General features: G+C 36.8%; 2 protein-coding genes across 2 annotated transcripts in view; one reads left to right on the forward strand and one right to left on the reverse strand.

The window, feature by feature from the left end:
• LOC111421684 (nucleolin-like) overlaps window positions 1-22,529 on the reverse strand; it is a 376,547-nt gene that overhangs the window by 276,090 nt on the left and 77,928 nt on the right. The window lies entirely within an intron of this gene.
• The window catches only part of LOC111418149 (uncharacterized), a 39,591-nt gene continuing 17,227 nt past the window's right edge, over window positions 166-22,529 (forward strand). Inside the window, exons 1-4 of the mRNA XM_023050611.2 lie at window positions 166-1,560; window positions 1,620-1,772; window positions 14,685-14,864; window positions 14,930-15,760. Of these exons, the coding sequence (XP_022906379.2) occupies window positions 214-1,560; window positions 1,620-1,772; window positions 14,685-14,864; window positions 14,930-15,760 (2,511 nt within the window). The 5' untranslated portion in view covers window positions 166-213. The remainder of the gene's footprint in view (window positions 1,561-1,619; window positions 1,773-14,684; window positions 14,865-14,929; window positions 15,761-22,529) is intronic.

Consider the following 22,529-nt stretch of genomic DNA (forward strand, 5'->3'; position numbering starts at 1 on the left):
GTTTCAATTTATATAAATACAATTAAACTTATTTAATAACAGTTTATAAGGAGATAATAATTATTTCTAAGTAAATAACCACATATTTATACCTATGAAATATAAGTTTAGTTTTTTTGTTATTTTTAAGTTGTTTAACCTTAAAAAATTTTAAACATTTAGGTTATGTCGGTTGTCAAATGACAAAAGTGCATAATTTATTTAAACGACGAAATGTACTCTACTCAATCCGATCTTACAATAAAAAAAACACAAAAAGATGTAAATTTAGTTGAACAGATCTTAGAACAAGGTCAGAGGTTAAGGAATTCTATGGTTAAAGCAATTTTAGACAATGACCCAACAAATAATAAATTCTTACAAAAATCTGAACAAATCGACGACTTAGAAATTAGAACAGTATGTTCAAGTGATGATAGAAGTGAGGTTACTTTAGAGGAGAAACATAAATTTTTAGCTTACTTACGAGGTGAGCAAATGACAAGAAATGAAGAGAAAAAAGTGTTGGAAACATTTCGGGCAATGTCTAACATAGATCTAATTGATATAACTGATCGATCACTTCATTCTGATTATAGCTGTAACTGTGATACATGTAGAGAATATTATAATCATCATCAAAGCCTGCCTCAAAAGAGTTCAAAGGTTCCATTGCTTAATTTGAAAGATGAAGTGAAATTTAAGCAGAAAAGTAATAAATTAAATTATTTAAAGTACATTGATTCATTAAAAATTAGGGTACACAGTGTTTATTTAAATCAAGAGGGGATTAGAAAAGTTTATGGAAGTACTTACAATAAAAATAAATGTTATAATTATCCCTTAAGTTTAAATCACACATACTTTTTGGAATATAAAATTCCTTCTTTAATATCAAAAGCTACAAAAGCTAAGATTTCTAAAGTCGATTCTGGTTTAGATTCCGGAAATTTTGTCAGAATGTGCTCTAGAAAAGTTCAAGATGAGACAATAATTTTTAAACAAATCTCACTTCATGAAATTCAACACATTGAAAACGTCAATTTACAAACATTAGAAATTAAGTTTCAAATTAGTTCAAGAACCCATCGGCAAAAGCATATAAATGTTCTTGGTACAGCAACATTTAACTTAAACCTTTTATTAGAAAACGAAAATTTTACAGCAAATAATGACTTATTAATTTTCCAAAACGAGGCTCCTATTGTTATTGGAAAATTAAAAATTGGTTTAGAATTTGGTTGTGGGCAATCTTATTTTGGTGAAAATTTTTTAAGAACATTAGATCCTTTGAAAGAAAGAAATCTTGGAGATGACATGAATCATGTTAATACGGAAATATTTAGTGATGATGATGAAGTTTTACCTGAGACAAATCGTTTTGAAGTTGAAAAAGCACCCATAAAAGAAAATGAAACTTTTGGGGTTGGAAATAAAACTGTTCAGATATTACATGAGAATGTGACTGACATAAAAGAAATTGATAGTAGAGATGTTGATGTAAAGGAGGTGGAAGAGAAAAAGATAACTCAAAATGTAAACATTGGAAACATTTCAATGATTAATTCTAATAGTTATTATGTAAAAATTTAAAGAGTGTATTATTATTTGTAATTCTGATTTGGTTTTCTTTTTTCTAGAACCAAGTTTTATTTGGATTTTTCTTTGTGGGAGAAGCCTGTTTCGAAGAAATTAGGAGTACCTATGTTACCTGTAATCCATTTTGTCAAAATGACACCTTATACAGTCGAGTAATTCCTGAAAGCAAGACACCTCTTTATAATTTTCAACAGGTTAGAACAAATATATATTTAAAATAAAACAAAATACCATATCTTCTTAATAATAGAATATAAGCTACAACTTTGGTATGCTTTAATAGTTGAATTTAAAAAAATAATATAAATACAATTAAAGTATTGTGTGAATCAAACACTATTTTATATTCAGAAATTGTTTACATCTATCATACAGATATTAGTATGCAGATACGTTATATTAAGCATGTCTTTGTTCTCACTCTCTGTTCCATTATTATCATCATGTAGATGGAACAAGTGTTTCATGGAGACATGATTACGTTGCGATGCCTAGCGTCGTTCGCAATATCTGTTGTGTCAAGCTTAGGTATCCTAAGTTAATGTGGTTACCCAACTTTCATTTCCCCCAAAAATTAACCATTATCCTGTAATAAATGAAGATCATCAAGTAATTCAATTATTACGTTTTGTACGCTTTTATAAAGATTATGTTCCTTTTGAAATAGTTACTTTTAAATTAGTTTTTTCATCAACAACATTAATGGCATGACAACTCTCTGTAGGTCTTTGCCTGTAACAGATCGGAATGGCGGAGATGTTGGCTTCCGCCATTCCAATCTGTTACAAGGCATCCTTCTGCAATTAACGATATCAATGGCTTTGGTGTCGTCCTCCACCTGGTCCAGGTATCTTGTCTTGGGTCGCACCCTATGCCTTGTTTCGACGGGAGTTTGTTTTGATATTCTTTTGGGATGTCATCGTCTATCATTCTCTGAATGCGTTCCATCCGCGCAGGCATCTTTATAAAGGCAGCATCAGGCTCTCTATATGATGAGTAGAGCTGGAAGTTATATCTTCTGCGCCATCTCCATTATCCAATACTTCCCTGTATACAGTATGTCCCCGGATCGAGTTACAAAGAGGAAAAAAAATGTTATTACTGATTTTCAAACTTATTTCAGCATAAATAATGCGTCGGATATGTTCAAACCACTAAATCGCACGAATTTTATACTTTAACTATAGAAGTTAACTAATTATTCCCATTTTTATGTAAAAATTGCACTTTTTTCTAAATTGAAAAATTTTCAAGTTCAATTTATGATATGTAACCATAGAAACCATAAAAGTTATTTATTTATTTATTGATATCGGGGAGCAACAACAGGACAAACCCAATAAAGTTGCTCCACATAATTATTATACAGTGCTAGCGTAAAGTAACCCCTGTTTAACTTCTGAACAGATTGAGATATCAATATGAGCAAAAAAACGTCAATTTCTATATTTTATCAGCACAAATATTGTCTTATGGAAAATTTTGCTATCACTTTTAGTTTTTCCGGAAAATGGATCAACTTTGTTTTTTTAAATGGAACACCCAGTATATTATGGTATCTTTCGAAAGAATAAAACAATACGAATCCAACGATACCTCACAATCAAATATCGGTTTATTAGTTTTTTACATAAATATTAAACAAAATGCGAAATTTCGCCGGAAAAACCAACACATCTTCGTTGACTACCTGTCGAGATACAATGGGCCAGATAAATGGTGGACGGTCAGTTAAAGGTCGGTCTACGCTCGGGTTAAGCAGGGTTAAAATCGGCAATTCTTTTAGAATGTTTTTATGAAACAATAAATGCAAGAAAAGGATAAAAAGAAAGTTCTTCTTAAAACTTCTAAGAAAAAATTGTCATAACAACAATTTTAAAGTTTGTAGGTACCTTGAAATTTTCTATTTAAGGCAGCATGCAAATATTGTCCTTCATTTCTATCTTGGAATTCTACCTGACCAAGTATAACCAAAGAAAAGTGAGATCAAAATGGCTAGAAGGAGTTTAGAGCACAAAATCGGAGGAATTTTAATATTCCCTCGTGCTGACAGAAATGTACATGAAACAGAGCGACAATTTAATGAACGATTTCCTGAACATCCAATTAGTCGAAAATATTTAAGAGAACTTGTAAATAAGTTTTTGGAAACTGGAAGCGTCGAGGACCGCAAAAGAACTGGTCGTCGTTCGATTTCTGAAGACACACAAGTGCAGATGTTAACAGAAGTAGTTAATGCGTGCATGATGTCGTCTGCTGCTATCGCATCAACGTGTGATGTGGGTCCAACAACGGTGGGGAAATATTTTTAGATTTGTTTCAGTAATGAATGTACTTTCTTTTTGGATGGAAAATTGCATCGGCAAAATGTACGTTACTAGAGTGATTTTAGTCCACATGAATATCGTGAAGTTAACACTCAATTTCCCAAGAAAATAAATGTTTGGACAGGCATATTGGGAAATCACATCGTGAGACCAATATTCCTAACCGAAAATTGGACCGGAATTGTATTTAACATTATTAGAAGAAGATATTAATCCAAGTCTTTTGCAAATTGTACACCAGAATCCTGACGATTTTGAAATGGCTCCTCCACATTAAGTGGCAATGGTACGAAATTATCTTGATACAAATTTTAATGGACGGTGCATCGGTCGACGTGGGCCGATTGAATGGCCAACAAGATCACCAGATCTGACACCTTTAAATTTCTTTTTATGGTGTTATTGACGAAATTATTGACGTCTGCCAAAATATTGATCATCACATGTTAAGCCGTGTGAGAGGAAACACTACAAAAATGTTTGTTCCTAATAAATAAAAAATTCTTTTATTATTCAATAACAACACTAAGCCAATTTTTCAACCAATACGGCAAAATCTTTAATAAAAAAATTTCATTTCTTATATTGACTTTGATTTTTTTCTTTATAAATATTTTTTGATAAAATATGATTAATTCATAAATTTAATATACTTCAAAAATAAGTAAGGGAACTATCAATTTTAAATCCGTCTTAGCTCGAGCGTATACCTACCGTCCACCATTTAACTGGCCGATTGCATTTCGACAGGTAGTCGACGAAGATACGTTGGTTTTTCCGGCGAAATTCCGCATTTTGTTTAATTTTTATGCGAAAAACTAATAAACCGATATTTGATTGTGAGGTACCGTTGGATTCGTATTGGTTTCATCTTTCGGAAAATACCATAATATACTAGGTGTTCCATTTAAAAAAACAAAGTGGATCAATTTTCCGGAAAAACTAAAAGTGATAGCAAAATTTTCCATAAGAAAATATTTGTGCTGATAAAATATAGAACCTGACGTTTTTTTGCTCATATTGATATCTCAATCTGTTCGGAAGTTAAAAAAAAGGGGGGGGGGGGGTTACTTTACGCTAGCACTGTATACGAAAACCTTAGAGTAATATTTAATATGATTACAAATATGTTATCTTAAATTAACATTATTAAATATTTAAATTACACATGATGTGCGCAGTCTTCACAGCCTCGCGGACCGCAAACTTAATATTTCGTGGGTTACTCGAAAAAAGATCGCAACTCACTCGATCCGCGGTTCTTTCCATCCTCAGAATAGGCGAGTTACGATATGCGTTTGTTCGTGGAGTGGGCATATAAAAAAGGAAGTCGTACCGTAACTGACGAGGAGGAACATGAAAATCAATTCTCGCCATTAGCGATGGGGAATCAGTATGACCATTGACAAGCTTGTACAAAAATAAAACTTCATTATATGCTCGTCGCTGGGAGAGCGTTAGCAATCCGAACATTTCACAACCAGACGCATAGTTACTGTACACTTGTTGGGTTTTATAACACAAATATTTAATCAGTCGTTTCTGGATTCCTTCTAACCTAGTGATATATACGGAATATTGAGGATTCCAGATTACGCTACCAAAGTTTAAGATGCTGTTGACATATGCATTGTACATACTTATAATTGCGTTGTGGTTTGTGAAATCCTCGGAAGATCGCTTTATAAACCCCAGCATTCTGTATGATCGAGCAACCACACCATCTACATGAACATCGAAACGTAGTTTTTGATCTAGTGTTACACCAAGATCAACTGTAGATGTAACTCGACGCAACTTACTTATCATAGTTAAGGATGTAATCATATTTTATGTAATTCTTTTTCCTGGTGAATGTGATGGTGTGACACTTAGAAAAGTTTAAGTGTAATTGATTACTTGTACAGAAATTGCAAATCCTATCAAGATCTGCCTGTAATTTAACACAATCGTCGATGTTTCGAATAGAAAGGTAAATTTTTAAGTCGTCAGCGTACATCAGGCAACGCGAATTAAGAATATTATTAAAAATGTCGTTTATGTAAATTAAAAACAGTAAAGGACCGAGATGACTGCCTTGCGGCACTCCGGATGTAGTGTGAATTAAGCGTGACTTATAGCCACCAATATGTACAGACTGAGAGCGATCGGACACGTATGAACCAAACCAACGCAACAAATTGCCAGAAATACCAAAAAGTTGCAATTTACTTACCAACAGAGAGTGATCAACTTTGTCGAAGGCCTTACCAAAATCGGTGTACACTGCGTCCACTTGAACATTTTCATCGAGCGACGCAAATAGAAAATCGGTATATTCTAAAAGATTAGTTTCGACTGAACGCCCGGAAAAAAACCGTGCTGATTAGTATTAATACTTCCACGAATTTGAAAAAATACATTGGCGTACACCAACTTCTCAAAGACCTTTCCAAGTATGGGTAATATAGATATTGGACGATAATTGACAACGAAGTGTCGATCACCTGATTTAAAAATGGGTGCAACGTTGGCTCGCTTCCACGCATCCGGAAACACTCCCAGCATAATGGATTTATTATATATCACCTGTAAAGGAGCTGATATTGCCTGAGCACAGTGTCTTACCAGTATAGCAGGTATACCGTCAGCACTAGGACCCTTATTCAAAGCTATTTGACGCAATGCTCCCTCCACTTCAATGAGACCAAAGTCATGAATGAGTACGCGCGGAGAATTAACCGTCCCCACCGCATCATAAAGGGGAGCAGACGGTGCTGCGAAAACTGCACTAAAATAATTCGCAAATAACGAACAGATGGCATCGCCGCTCGATGCCTCAACCCCATCCAGAATTACAGTTGATGGGATACCCTTACCGCCTCTTCTACGTTTGAGATATGCCCATAAGTGTTTTGTGTCCAATGCAACACCATCCTGCACACGTTTAATATACGCCTTATAATCCTGATCAATCAGATATTTAGAGCGTCCGCGCAGAAGACGAAACGTTAAATAGTCCAACTGATTTCCACAACGCTTCCACTTTTTATGGGCTTTATACTTTTCCTTTATTACTTTTATTGTGCTCTTAGAGAACCAAGCCGGGTAACCATTCACAGGATATCATTTGTGTGGTACAAATTTTTTAATGGCTAAAGACAAATGATTATAGAAAATGTTCGTAGCAGTGTTGACATTTACATCTGCAAATACGGTTTCCCAATTAATATCATTAAGGTAATCACTGATATCATTAAAAGCAGCTCGTTTAAAGTTATAAGTAGTAGGAAGTCGTTCAGTGAGGTTGATTACAGGTGCAATACATCCGCGCAGGCATCTTTATAAAGGCAGCATCAGGCTCTTTATATGATGAGTAGAGCTCGAAGTTATATCTTCTGCGCCATCTCCATTTTCCAGTACTCCCCTGTATACAGGGTATCCCGCAACGATTGTACAATACTGTATCAGCGTATTTTCTGATCGAAAATAGACATAAAAAATGTCTAATAAACATAGGTCCGAAAATGGACTATTTTCGATGCTCGAGTAGCGCGTGCATAATGTGCTGGTGCTCCATCGTGCATAAAGTAGCAATCTTCTAGAATTTGTTGAGGTAATTCATCAAATGCCTCTGTAAGGTCATTTTGTAAAAAATTTATGTAACTAATAACTGATCACCTATAACTCCAGCCCATACATTAACATCGAATCCCACTGATGATGAGTTTCTAGTATTGCATGGGGATTTTCATCACTCCAAACGTAAATACAATGTTTATGGGAAAATCGACGTTTACTACCTCTTCCTGTATGGCCCACCTACAAAAAATCTCTTTTTTCGCCATCATTTTCTGTTAGAGCTTGAACGGTGTTATAATGATAAGGATAAAGCAACTGCTCCCATACTTAATAGGTTTATTAAATTAAATAGTAAAATAATAATTTCGTGAAGTATTATTATTTTTTTTTATTAGACAACTTATCGTAATCATAGTAACGACTTAATTATTATAAAAACAAATTTAAATTCATGATGTTAATAATATAAACTTATGAAACTAAATCTTTGAATATCTCGAAAATGGTCCATTTTCGGTCCTATGTTTATTAGGCTTTTTTCGTTTATTTTCGATCAAAGAATACGCTGATGCAGTATTGTACAATCGTTGCGGGACATCCTGTATATGGCCCAGTATTTTCCTCACAAATGTGCCCAGTAGACTTTCGTTCCTTTGTGACGAGACCCACGTCTCAAAGCCATACACCAGGTCCGGTCGCATTAGAGTCCTATACAGTTGACACTTGATCATAAGTATGTATCCTTCTTTTAATCTCTGCATTGGTATTATTCTCGGAGGCAGTACTTGTCTAAGAACGAATATGTTGTCAGTAGGTGGATTTTTGACTGCAAAACTGCACCCGCCTACCACCCTTTCCGCGTATGGCTTTATTCTTTCACATGCATATAATGTGCGATAGTAATGTATATGCAGAGTTCAAGAGCGGGGTGGTTCTGTAATTAGCATATTGGAGATAATCGCCTTTTTTATGTATCGGTACTATAATTCCTAGATTCCTTGCTTGATTACTTCCCTGACCAGTGCATATTATAGGCATGAAAATCTATGTTTAGATGCTTAATCTTTTTATTCACAATGAAACTTGTGTCCAATGCCTCTTCCGTTGGACTATAGAGTAGAGTATGGTTCCCGGAAAGATAGTTAACCTCCCACCCAAGCCCCTTTTTGAAAGACCATTTCTCCTGCTCTCGTTCGCCCTTCCCTTGCTTTCCATACGGGCTACCGCATCTCTAGCAGAGTTGCTCAGATTTGCAGAGTTTACCACCTCTTGAGGCTTCGTGGAGGCGAGAGAATCTTTGACTATGCAATTGTCGTGCGATACGCATGCACCCCTCATTTGAATCTCGAAATGTAACATTAATCAAAGATAATACACAAATATTAAAATACTGGAAAAGTCCCATATTATAAAAAATCACTTATTGACAGATACACTGACGTATCATAGATACATTGATACATATGACGTATCTAACATTTTTAAAGCTTGTTTGACCAATCTGGCCTTGGGTCTTCTCGTTGTTTATGAATAAGGTCCACTTTACTACAACAAGGATACCTAATTATGGGAGGGGACTTTAATGCTTGAAGAGGGGAGATGGGAGACGAGGGAGAGGGGCGACGGTCCAAGGATAAGGTTCTGAATAGAGAAGGAAGGGAGATGCTGAGGTGGGTAGAGGAGGGGGATGGGAGATACTGAATGAGAATATGGAGGAACGAGATGAAGGGGAATGTACCTATACGGGTGCAAGGGTGGCGTCCGTGATAGACTATGTGGTAGTGGACCAAGGAATGTGGGAGAGGATAGAAACATTTAGGGTTGGGGCGTTGGTAGAGTCGGATCACCAACCTCTAGAAGTGTGCATAAAGGGATCGAGGGGAAGAAGGGACAGAAAGATAATGGAACATGGTGGAAAATACATTAGGGTAGATTGGTCGAAAGAGGGGATAGAACATTATAGGGGAAAGTTGGCAAGCTGGGGTCAGAAGGTGGAGGGGCCCGACGGGTTGAATGAACTAATTGAGGTGGTAAGGAAGGCGACGTTGAAGAAAGAGAGTGGGCGACGGGGGATTAGACTGGGAAGAAACGAATGGTGGGATAGGGAATGCAGAGAGGCAAAGAGAGAAGCTAGAAGAAAATTGAGACAGTGGCAGAGAGGACAGGAGAAAATACAAAGAAGAATGCAACAAAAAGAAGAGGGAGCTGAAGGAAAGGGAGACTGAGAAGATTAATCCTCTTTCAACTCCTTAATCTTCTCAGCATTAAGGAGTTCAACGAGGAAAATGGAATAGGCTCTCCGTAGAAGGGACTTGACATGCCCATCAAAGCGAAGACGTTCATCAATAATGATCCCCAGATTCCTGGCATCACTCTCAAAACCGAGCTCATTACCAGCGACCATAACTGAAGATTTTGAGGTATTCATGATTGAGGTATCATGATTTATATTGGCTTCAGCAGTCTCAAAATCGCACATGTTAAAAGAATAAAGAAGCTGAGTATCATCCACATATATGTGTGGGAATGGAATCGGGAAGTGTCGGCTGTCGTCGGTTAAGGAGTGGACGAGAGATAGGCCTGTGAGTCAGTCGGTCGCAGCTAAGAGAAGAAGACGAGCGCGCTTAACAGAAAACACGTTTGTGAATCGATATATAAGTAATATCAGAGACCATAACTGTTGAAATGCATAAAACAAGTTCATAGTTACAAAAGACATTACCTGGTTTTGTTTTGTTTTTATTCTTTTTTAATAACATTATAATTATAGTTACTGAGTGCGTGTTTTTTTTTATTTATTTCCCCAGCAGTCCTACATATGTATGGCGTACAATGATTTAAAACATTAGTAAAGCTAATAGTAGAAATCAGATACAGCAGAGGCCCCAAAATAGAGCCCTGAGGGACACCGGATAAAATTTCTGCGGGGTTGGATCTCCCACCATTAAACGCTACAATCTGCTTTCGATTAGACAAATAACTTTGTATAAAATGAATTGAGTCCAAAGATAAACCAACGTAATGAAGCGTAGCTAACAGTGTCATGGTGAATTCGATCAAACGCCTTAGAAAAATCCAACAGTACCAAGATCAACACCCGTTTGTTATCAATTGCTCTCAGAACCTCATCTGTAACCCCCAGCAATGCAGTAGAGTTACTAAAACCCTCACGGAACCCAGACTGACAACTGGGCAAAATTCCAAAATCATCGAGGTGACGCCGAAGTCTCTCCGCTGGGACTCTCTCACAGACCTTGGAGAGTAAGGGCAAAATACTAATTGGCCTCAAGTCGCTCAACTCCCTAGGATTAGTAGTCTCAGGAATTGGAGCCACCAAGGCACACTTCAATCGAATAGAAAGACGTCTTTCAAAAAATCGATATAAACTATGTAAAAATAGAAGGATTGGTAGTATTTTCAGATTCTAAAATTGTTTAATTTCTGCAATAATTAATATTCAAATTCAAAATCCCCTCTATAAAAGCTTTGGTGACGTTTACGAAGTTTTATCTTAAGATCAAGAAGACACAAACGTGCATCGTTCGGATCTCTCCTTCTAGCACATAAGATTCTCGTGGCATCTCGCTCATGCACCTTTTATTGATATTTATTTCAACCAACCGCTTGCGAAACGACGGTGACGACTCCAAAGTTTTTTCAAATTTTCATTTTTTTTTTTTGTAGTTTAAAAATAAAAAATTAGAAGTCTTCAATTTTGCTAAACTATCAAATAAGCCAATAAAAAAAAATGTAACGGCCCCATTGTGAAAATTATGTGCCCTTATTTGACAAAACCACTTAAGCAATCCTCGGCCCAATTCATCACGATTTGATTTTCGAATTCTTTCGGCTGCGCACACACAGTCGATTTAAGGGGGGAAATTCATTTAGAACCGTCAAAAAACTCAAAAAATTTTTTTTCCCATAAAAAGTTGCCTGAACATCTTAAGAATGTGATAGCAAAAATTTAAAGCGAAATTCTAAGTACTTCCGTTAAAACAGCGTATTTTCCCGGTGCGCGTTCTTCGTAAATATCATACATATAAACTATGTGACTCACGCGTCGATTATTTTTATAGCAATATCTTGTTTAAGCTCTTGATTCTATGAAGTTTTAATTTCAAATGATTTCAATTGTAGAAGTTTTAAACCTTTAACAAGTATGTTATAGATAACAATCTACAAGTCTTCCCGGTTTTTATAACACCGTCTCTTTACTTCTGTGGGAATAAAACGGACAAAAACGGGATTATTCACTAAGGGCCGCATTAAGGTACACACCTTTATTGCAAATTGTAGAGAAATAATAGGTTTAAAATAATTTTAGTTTCAACGAATTTAAATTCGATCCTGTTCTTGTCTGGTCGACTTTTATTTATGATGGTTATAGAAATCGATGTTCTTTTAAATTGTCGTATAGTTTCCGATATTTCTCATGGTTTTTACGACCCTGAGAAATAGTACTGGCAATAATTATCGCTGGGAAAAATCTATTATTATTGTATTTATTTTCATCCCTCCCACTAAATCGGATATTATGCTGATAGTATAAATTCAAAACACCAAATTTGAGTTTCTTTAGTCTTGAATGTGAGATATAACTCTTAATATTCAAAATGTCTTCCTATCCGAAATGTAGTAATGCGTCTAGGGCGCGAAAACGCCATTTTCACGGGAATCAGCACACTAAAAAAGAAGAAGAAGAAGTTGCAGGACAGAGTGCAAGTGCAAAAAAACTGTCCACTGGAAGAACTGAACATATTGCACCGAATAGTCAAAATTCGTATCGTTTGATAGAGTTTTTTACCGTGTTCAGTGCTTTGGCTAATGTTGTTATTTGTTGCATATGTAAAGATACCATACAATTTGAGGTAGATGGAATGAGAGGTCTTGGGTTCAAGCTCGTTTTGCTTTGTCGTTGTGGCCGAAGAGACATAAATTCTGGACCGTTAATTCAAACTGGTTATGAAGTAAATCGTAGAATTGTTTTTGTTATGCGTCTGCTGGGCATTGGGAGGCAAGGAATAAATTTATTTTGCAATTTTATGGATATATGCGACGGTTTGAGTAATAGTGCATACAATAATATTGTTAAACATCACCATTATTCAGCCACCAAATCGGTGTTCGAATATTTCAGCGGAAAAGCTGTTGAAGAAGAAAAGAAACAAACGAAAGTCAAGAAAGGTCAATCTTGAATTTAAAAGTATCTGGTGATGGTTCTTGGAAAAAGCGCGGATTCAAATCATTATACGGCGTAATATCGCTTATTGGGTACTATTCTGGTAAAGTTATCGATGTAGCTGTAAAAAGCAGTTATTGTCAAGCCTGTACATTTTATAAAAATAAAGAAAATACAGAAGAATATATTGACTGGTATGAAGAACATAAAGAAAATTGCATGAAAACTCACGAAGGGTCTGCCGGTAAAATGGAAGTCGATGCAATTGTAGAGATGTTTTTGAGATCCGAAGAAAAGTTTGGTGTAAAATACGGCAACTATATAGGAGACGGAGATTCCAAAACGTTCAAAGCAAATTTAGAACAAAATCCATATGGTGACGATTTTCCAGTAATTAAAAATGAATGTATTGGACATGTTGAAAAGAGGATGGGCTCCCAACTACGAAACATAAAAAAAAACCTACAAACTTGGCGGAAAAGGAAAATTGACAGATACTCTAATCAGAAAACTTACGACATACTATGGTCTTGCTATCCATAGAAATATCAGTGCAGAGAACATGAAAAAAGCGATAATGGCTACTTATTACCACATGTGCATCAAATGGGTCGGATTCCTTGATGAAGCATCCAGCGCCATTGCATCCAGATATTCAGAAACACATATATTCAATTTATGAAGATTTATCCAGAGAAAATTTATTAATAAGATGTTTGGGGGGCCACACTCAAAATGTCAATAAAAGTTTCAACTCTACTATTTAGCGCTTGGCTCCAAAGCACCTGAATTCTGAACCTGAATTCTGCCTTAAAAATAGTGGAAATTAGTACATATATTGTACATTATTTAATGAAGGACACAGTAGCATATTGTAAATAATGAGTAAATTAAATCTAATTATTGGGAGGCAAGCCAAAATATACGCTGAACAAATGGACGAACATCGAATTACTCGGCAGGATCGACGTAACGAATCTGTGTTTAAAGAAGCTCGAAAAGCACAAAATGACCGGTTGGCGATCGAAAGTGAATTTTATGAAGAAGCTGAAGGTCTGTTGTATGGTCCGGGTATTGCAGACTAGCCAACAAGTTATTTGTGATTGAAAAAAAATTGTAAAAATTTTACGACTTGAAACTTTAACGGGTTTTTTCTCAAATCAATGTTTTACACCTTATAAGCACGATAAATAATATACTACTTGACCGATTTTCATTAAATTTGTTATACATATAAATAGTAATATCGCCTTCTATTTGAACCTCTAAGTATACATAAGTTATTTTAAAAAATTACTTTTTTATTAATTTGTACCTATATCAATATTTTCCTAAAAAGTTTTAACATTATATTAAAACACCTGTATTTTTTAAATGCTTAGTTTTTTTTAACTTTTTTTTTGGTTCACATAGAAGATATGAATGTTGGGAACAATTTAAATGCATTCGTAAGTAATTCTAACCACTCTAGCAAATGCTAGAATGTTTATAACGGAACCGCTCACTCCGTAACGTTTCCCTATCTGATCACTATTTGCCGTTCGCCTATAAAAGTTTTATAATATGTGAATACATATTTTTATAGTACCAAAGCATCACTAAATAGTAGTGGGTATCAAAAAGGTTTGAAACTAATTTTAACTTCATGCAAAAAAAACTTGAAAATACACTTATTTTAGCTCGTCTAAATGTACTTCCCCCCTTAAGCAGAACTCCCTGCACAATTTACTTTGTTTCTTTCCACTCTGCAAAAGTACACTATAAGCGGTAAGTTTAAGCTTTTATTGCATTTCAATATGGTCAATTATAAGCGGAAGTTGATTCTAGCCGTATTCATTATACCCGGAAAAAATTAACACCTAGCTTATGGAATTCATTTGTTGCCACCTGCAATGGTTCACTATAAACGGATTCATTATAAGTGAACATTACTGTAATTGAATTAAATGCATCAATATAGCCAAAAATTTGTTCTTGAACTCTAATAAATAATATCACAATTCTTTTTTTTTTTTCATTTAATAATTTTTTTTTAGTCTCTACCGTTTCTCATCGATGAATCATTTTTAAACACGCTGCGCAGCAATTTTATGATCTTCGAGTTTTGGATTAAATCAGAAACAAACAAAAATATTGGAATTGCTAATATTAATCTACACCAATTTTACGTTTCATATAGAAACCCAATTATCACAAAATACTTAGAACGAAACAAAGTAAGTTTTTCAAATTTTGGTTTTTACTCATACAAAATTCTAACGTAAAATAAAAAAAAAATAAGTTGCCAGTTATAGGTTGTGATTGGTGGGAATCAATTTACGATCCTTTAAACGGAGACGTTTTTGGCGAAGCACAAATATTAGTGGCTCTTGGAACGGAAGATCAAATTCTAAATTTAAAAAAGGAAAGAGGTTTTATAAATGATACCATTCGGGTGAAAACTACGCGAAACTTTAAAAATGATAATGAAAACAACAAAGTTTTACCTGGAGTAAATAAAAAAGTAAATAAAAATCGTAACACATCATTGAGAATTAATAAAAAACCAAATCCGATTAAGTCTAAAAGTAAAGATATCGGAATTCAATCTGACATTGTAATAAACGAAATCACTAAAATGGACTCATCAAAATTAGAGGATAATAACGATAAAGTGGAAGTTAAAGAATCCGAAAATTATACAGCAATCGCTTCATTTCTACAAACGTTAATGACAATGAATAACAAAACTTTTAAGGAAAATTGTACTAACACAGAAACTGCAACAAGTTCTCTTAAAGCATCTCCAAATATCACTCAAGATTCGCCTTTAAAATTGACTGAGAAATCCTTAACAGAAACGTTGGGTCTTAATGCAATAGAAGAAAAATCTACCACATTTAAAGCTCATATTTTCATAGAAAATGCGTTACATCTTCCATTTCGTAAGAAAAGTAAAACTAAAAAGTCGAGAGGAAAAAGTGGAAAGTATGAAGAGATTTTGCCGAGTTGTTACGTTACTTTTGAAACTGTCAATGGTGATATAAAAATGACTAATGTTGTTCAGAAAAGTAAAAATCCTGTTTGGAATTATAATAGCGATGTTGAATTACCTAAGGAATTATTAACAAATGTAAGTAATAGAATTAATACTTTTAGAATCCCACTTTTTTTTGGTTTCATTACATCTAAGTTTCTGAAATTTTGTTTAAACGAAAAGGTCATCCTGATCTTTATATCTAAAATATTTTCTTCCCACTTCCGGTTCACCGGATTAGACAAAAAATTGTTATTTTAAATGGAATGTTATGGTATTTATTACACATTAATATTGTTTATGCAAAAATAGGCTGACTTTGATATAGATTGTTGATACCTAAAGCTTTTCGTTTTCTAGTTATTTTCATTTTCTTTCAGCAGTTATTAATGTGTTTTTTTAAACCGTATTATTCAGCCACTCTACAAGCAACAAAGGTGAAAGTTTGTATAATTACAAATGATGGAGCATGTTATGACTGCTACATCTCCACAGATATCATACGTTAGCTTCTAAACCTCCATGGGATTTTTAAAATGATCTGGTTGCTCCTCTACATACCTGCTGCCCACTTGCAAACTATGCGTATTTAAAAACATTTGAAGAGTGAAAACGTCTGGGATATAACAGATGGATATAAGGGATATAACTATATGCTATTAGTGTTAATTAAATTGCGGTAAAACCTTTGATGCTCTTCTTTTTTGAAGGAACGGAATCATTCCTTCAAGGTGCGTCAGTTTATCTTGGTTTATTGTATGTTTCTTCTCTTTTGCTGTTAATATCACTCGTTTTATATCCTCCAGTATTTTACCATTTTTAAATATACATAGGCTTTGCCAGTTTTCCATGCCTCCATAACACGTTTTCACTTCCACGCAACCTACATTTAACTGTGTAACTCTTATTCCGGATGCCCTGGAAATTTTAAGTTGAGAAGTATTGATAATACTATCTGCAGCTTTATGAAAGTCGAAGAAGTTTCCTAATATATAATGTAATATATAATGTATAATCCTATAATGTATTACCTCCCCAAAAATCCCCTGGGCGACCAGATATAACATTAAGAAAATCATGATGCGGATCTTATTTTGTGCTACCCAGTTATCTGACCAAATAATTATTTTTTTTTTGTATACGATTTCAATGTTATTGAATAGATAAAGGAAACATGATACAATTTCATCGTCGCCGCGGTCACATTCACATGTATGCTTTATTGGAATCGCTAACATGACAGCCAAAATTATAGCAAAATAACTGTCTCTTATCAAACATATCACTGTGCGTTAAAGCTGGCACAAACATCATTTGCTGCATGTCGATTGATATTACAGAGTATTCGCATAATGGATCTACACAGTTTTTTATGTCTTGTGACATACGTCGTATTGCAGCTTTATATTTCATGTGATGCAACTTTAGTTTTGTTATTGCTGATCTGTTTTCGTTATAATTAGCTTTCACTTGACAATTCAAAGAGTCGCATTCTCTACAAGTATCGGTTCGTGGGGCATGGAACGATAAGTTAGGAAAATTAGCTTTGTAAACATTCATGCAATATTTGTAACTAATTTTTGCCTCAGGGTATTTCTGTTTGTATGTTTTATATAGCCTAATAACGTTTAGTTCTGGACTAAGATATTCTTTTGCTGATTTAGTTCTGCCATAGTGACTTTCATCTCTTGGGAAGCAATTAATATGGTTTCTTATTGAAATACGATCGGCATTGATGTAGGTAGTCTTTTTTACATGGGCGATTCTATTATCGACGTACCTTATATTTCCACGCTTTTTTTGATTTACTACATTTTGAATTTTTTTTCCGTATATAGCGAATATGTCTAAAAATGTTTTTTTGCATACCAGAACCAATATTTAAACTAATATTTAAAACCTACACCCCTCCTCAATTGTTACATGGTTGATCAGAACATACCAAATTTATTTTGTTACAAAACATTTGTATCTTGTTTGGTGTTACAGGCTTTGTAAGCGCATCAGCTACCTGATTATTCGAACTTATACAAGATAGTACCAGCTTTTGTCCAATCACCAAAGATTAAACAAAATTATATTTTACATCTACATGTTTCAGTCTTTTGTGATCTGGTTTTTCACATAGTTTTATGCATGATTGATTATCTTCATAACACTGAACTTTTAAGTCCACTGCACATAACTCTTTCAACAGTCCTACAATCCATAAACTCGGCTTCTGTTGAACTTAGTGTCACGGTTTTTTGTTTTCGTGTTACCCAAGAGATTGCTGATCCATTTAATAAGTACAGGTAAATGTCGTTTTACGCCGGGGTTCTGTTGCTGCTACATCAGCGCTCGCTGTTTCGCCGCTTAGTTTAGTGCTACGGATATTTGTTCGAGATTTGAATCTTGTGAACCACCCAGTGCTTGCCAAGAAAGTTTCGTCAGTGTTTATGTAAAATGTGAACGAAAATCAAATTTTCGAAATTTTTTTTTACATGTTACATGTACTTTAGGTCCTAATAGACTGAGAGGTGAAAGCAATAAAGTCTTATGTACTTTCTAGTGCCAACTGTACGTGTCGCGAATCATAAGACCACCGGTCTTACATTCCACGATGGTTCGGAAACAAAACGCTTACAGTCATTGATCAACGTTTATTTCAACAAAGCACGTGTTATTATAACCACTCGAACTCAATACATGAGCCATACGCCATACATGAGCCGAGCGAACGCGATACGACGGAGTTCTAAAAGCTACTAAATGTAACGTACTATTCTTCACAGGTCCCCACCTAACAATAAGCGCTGACGCCCCTACTCGGTAGGCAACCCAATTGACAACTAAATAAATACGAATTCTCAACATTTTCCCACCTGAGACACATTCAAGTAACATAGGTCATGTGTCTCACAAAACAACATTCGAAATTAAAACTATAACTTAAACTACTTCAGTCTTGTAATCTTTTTGGGATTTTCGTCAGGCGACCACTACGCGTAACAACAACTTTCGTTGCGGGTTCTCTGCTTTTACACACTCCCGCACAGTCTTGCACACCAGTTCTTCCCCATCGTCACCTTTGATGTTTCTCGTCTCCGATGAAGTCTCGCTGATGTTGTCCACTTGATCAGCACTCTCGATCGTTGCATCGTCTGTCGTGCTTGTACACTCCAAAGGGTAGATGCGCTGTACAGGCCGAAGCAGCTGTCCCCTGGCGGTAGTCACTCTTATTAAACGAATTTGTCCATCTGGTCCAGGCAACAATTCAGTGACTCGACCCAAAGGCCAATCCAATCGCTTGTCGTTGTCGTTGCCAATAAGTACTAACTCTCCAACTCTTATCGGACGGCTGTAGCGCTTCTTCTGTAATAGGCGTAACTGGCCCAGATATTCATCACGAAACCTGCGGCGCAGATCTTCTCTCAACTTTCGTTGGTAGGCGACTTTTCGACAAAGCAATTGGCTGTCCACCTCATCACAATCAGGAACACCGCTATACACTTGCTCTCGTAGAAAGGTGTTTGGCGTCAAGTGCAACAGCTCCCCCGCATCGTTAGACATGTAAGTGAGAGGCCTCGAGTTAACAACCGATTCGCAATCGCACAAGACGGTTAACAATTTTTCATAATTCAAGCAGGCACGTCCCAGAACCTTACGCAGCAGCTGCTTTAGTACTCCTATCAGTCGCTCCCAGAATCCGCCCCACCATGGTGCTGATGGTGGATTGAAACGCCATGTGATACGTTCCGCACTACTGTGCTCTGTGATTTTCTGCCAGTCTATTTTCTGAAACGCGTTTTCTGTTCCAACAAAGTTGGTACCATTGTCTGTGTAAATAGTGCGCGGTCGACCCCGCCCCGCGATAAACCGACGCAACGCTTGCACGAAACCAGCGACAGTCAATGATGTACAAAGTTCCAAATGCACTGCCCGGTATATCGCGCACGTAAAAAGACAGATCCACGCTTTCTCCCCAGTCTTTAAAAACAACGGCCCGCAAAGTTTATACCTACAACCTCAAAAACTCCAGCATCTCGCACTCGATCCAACGGAAGCGGCGCGTTATCCGTTACAAAAGGTTTTCTGTTATGTCGCTTACAAACCACGCACTTCGCGATCGCGGATCGTACCGGCCGACGTCTTCCTAGGATCCAGTAGTTGTTACGAAGTATGCTCATAAGTCCCTGCGTGCCAACATGACACGCTCTCACATGCGCATCAAAAATGAGATTGGTCACGACCGGATGGTTAGCGGGCAACAGTATTGGTAGGCGAAAATGCTCTGCATCATTTCTTCTTAACACTCTCGATTTAACTCGGATTACGCCATTTTCATCTCTAAAGGATTGAAGGTTTCTCCAACGTTTGTCATTCTCGTCCAATGAATCTCGCTGCACCCGCTTCACCACAAATGTCTCGGTTTTTCCAATTTCTTCTTCGGTTTCGAGTATTGAATATGAACCGAAGTATCCAAGCAATCATGCGCCGTGTTTTCAGATACTTGGAAAAATAGGTTAAGTGCAATTCATCCTCATCACCAGTGTTAAGCAAGGACGACGTAATCTTCTTCTTTTTCTCTCTATTTATCTCAAGTTCGTCGTACTGCATGCCCTCGTGTTCGGGCCATGATTTTGGGTCCCCGTACAACCAACGCGGTCCCTCCCACCATCTAGAGTGTAGCAAAAATTTAACACCACAACCTCGGGACGGTAGATCTGCGGGGTTTAAAATTCCCGGCACAAAGCGCCACTTGTCGCTGGGTGTTGTACTTCGAATCACTGCCACTCTGTTATGGACAAAAGTTCCCCAATCTTCATTACGATGTATCCAGGATATCACAGTGGTAGAATCGCTCCAAAAGTAACTGTCTGCCTCCACTGCTAAGCCATCCCTAACTGATCCATACAGTCTAGCGCCGACAACGGCTGCCAAAAGTTCCAAACGAGGTATGGTTATTTTCTTTAAGGGCGATATCCGGCTCTTCGCTGCTAACAGACGTATGAAAACCTTGCCGTCATAAATACCTCTCAGGAAAATCACTGCAGCATAGGCATTCTGACTAGCATCGCAGAATGTATGAACACTCAGCTGTTCTGCCTCACCGGGGCCGGAACGTACCCATCTAGGTATTTCAATTGTTCTCAAGTCACTCAGCTCCTTCACCCAATTGCGAAAAGTTTCCTCTATCTCTAAGTCCACACTAACATCCCAACCAATCTTCTTCTCCTAGGTTTTTTGTAGCATTAGTTTTGGAAGTAATGTGGCTGGACAGGTAAAGCCGATCGGGTCAAATACTCTCTGGGCCAAGGACAGCATCACACGTTTGGTAATAGGTTCCTGTAATAGTTTCTCCAGGTCCTTCAAAAAATCTGTGTTAAGTTTCAACGTATCCAGTCTTTTGTCCCATTCTAATCCCAGAAGAGGTGTATGTTTATAATCAGGTGAGCAAATCTGCCGAGAAAACTCCCACCCTCGCAAGTCAAACCTAGCCTCTTCCATAATCATGCTAGATTCTTCGATGAAACACCTTAATATTTGTTCGGTCTGCACACTTGCGATGCAGTTATCCACATAGAAACTTCTAGACAATCTCGACACGGTATCTCTTGAATAAGGTACATTACCGCTATCGCATCTATCCAAGGACTTCGAGATATGGTGCTCTAGCGTAGCTCCCAGTAGAAATGGACTGCTGCTAACACTAAATACCACTCGTTTGTGTCGATAAGTTCTTATTTCATCTCCAGGGCCCCTCCATAGAAAACGAAGAAAATCCCTATCTCCTTTATCAACACCAATTTGCAGGAACGCCTTACGTATGTCTGCGGTCACTCCTATCTTGTTTTGCCTAAACCTGTGTAGCATGTTAGGAATCAGTTCAATCAGATTAGGCCCTGTTTCGAGACATTGATTCAAGGAGGGTCCGTTCTTTTCTTTGGCGGAGGCATCAAAGACAGGCCGGATTTTCGTGGTTGCGCTATCTTCCTTCACCACCGGTCTTGTGTGGCAGGTAATGGGCCACGTTGGTTTGGCTATCTTCCAGAACTTCCTCTATAATCCCCTCGTTCAACCATTCCTGAAATATATTATCATAGGATTCCAAAAGACCATTAACTTCCAATTTATGGACTGATTTGTCCAATCTTCTTCTAGCCACAGTGTAATTATCAGGCAGTGGCGGATGCGCCTCCAACCAAGGCAAGTTAACTTCATACCGCCTATCTTCGTTTATCTTCACCGTTTCGTTAAAGAAATCTCTTGCGGCTGAAACTACTTCTTGGCGTGACTTATGCTCTGTGGGATCAGTGATACCCAACACATCCAGCTGCCACAATCTAGTAATCGACGCGTCTCTAACAAATAGTGAGATTGAGGTCATGGTGGCACTTCTCGAGGTATTCAGGGGAATTCTGCCCATCAGAGTCCATCCATAAAGAGTCTCCACAGCCACCAATCCCGAGCTAAGAATGTGCCTTTTGCCGGTATACAACCTCCCCGCGACGTCTGATCCTATCAAGAGTTCAATGGGAGCTGGGTCGTACTTATCAGTCACATGAATACCCATTCTATCTAATTCTTGCATCCATGGGCCATCGAATACAGGAGCTATGTCCGTGCAAATCACCGATTGTGACAAGGCTTCGAATGAACATTTATAATTCTTATACATAGCCGTCACCTCGTAGCATTCATGGTTCTCCTGCGAGGTAGCACCGCCAAATAAACAGTGGATAATTTTCTCCCTTCTCTTCGACTGATATCCCAGTGCTAAAGCCGTCGATTTTAGGATGTAAGTGTTCTGTGATCCCGTATCGATTAGGGCTCTTACATTACGTGAACCACCAACGCCGCATAATTTCACTCGGAGCGTTTG

This window comes from Onthophagus taurus, chromosome 11 (genome assembly GCF_036711975.1).
Source record: "Onthophagus taurus isolate NC chromosome 11, IU_Otau_3.0, whole genome shotgun sequence".
In the NCBI taxonomy this organism is placed as follows: Eukaryota; Metazoa; Arthropoda; class Insecta; order Coleoptera; family Scarabaeidae; genus Onthophagus; species Onthophagus taurus.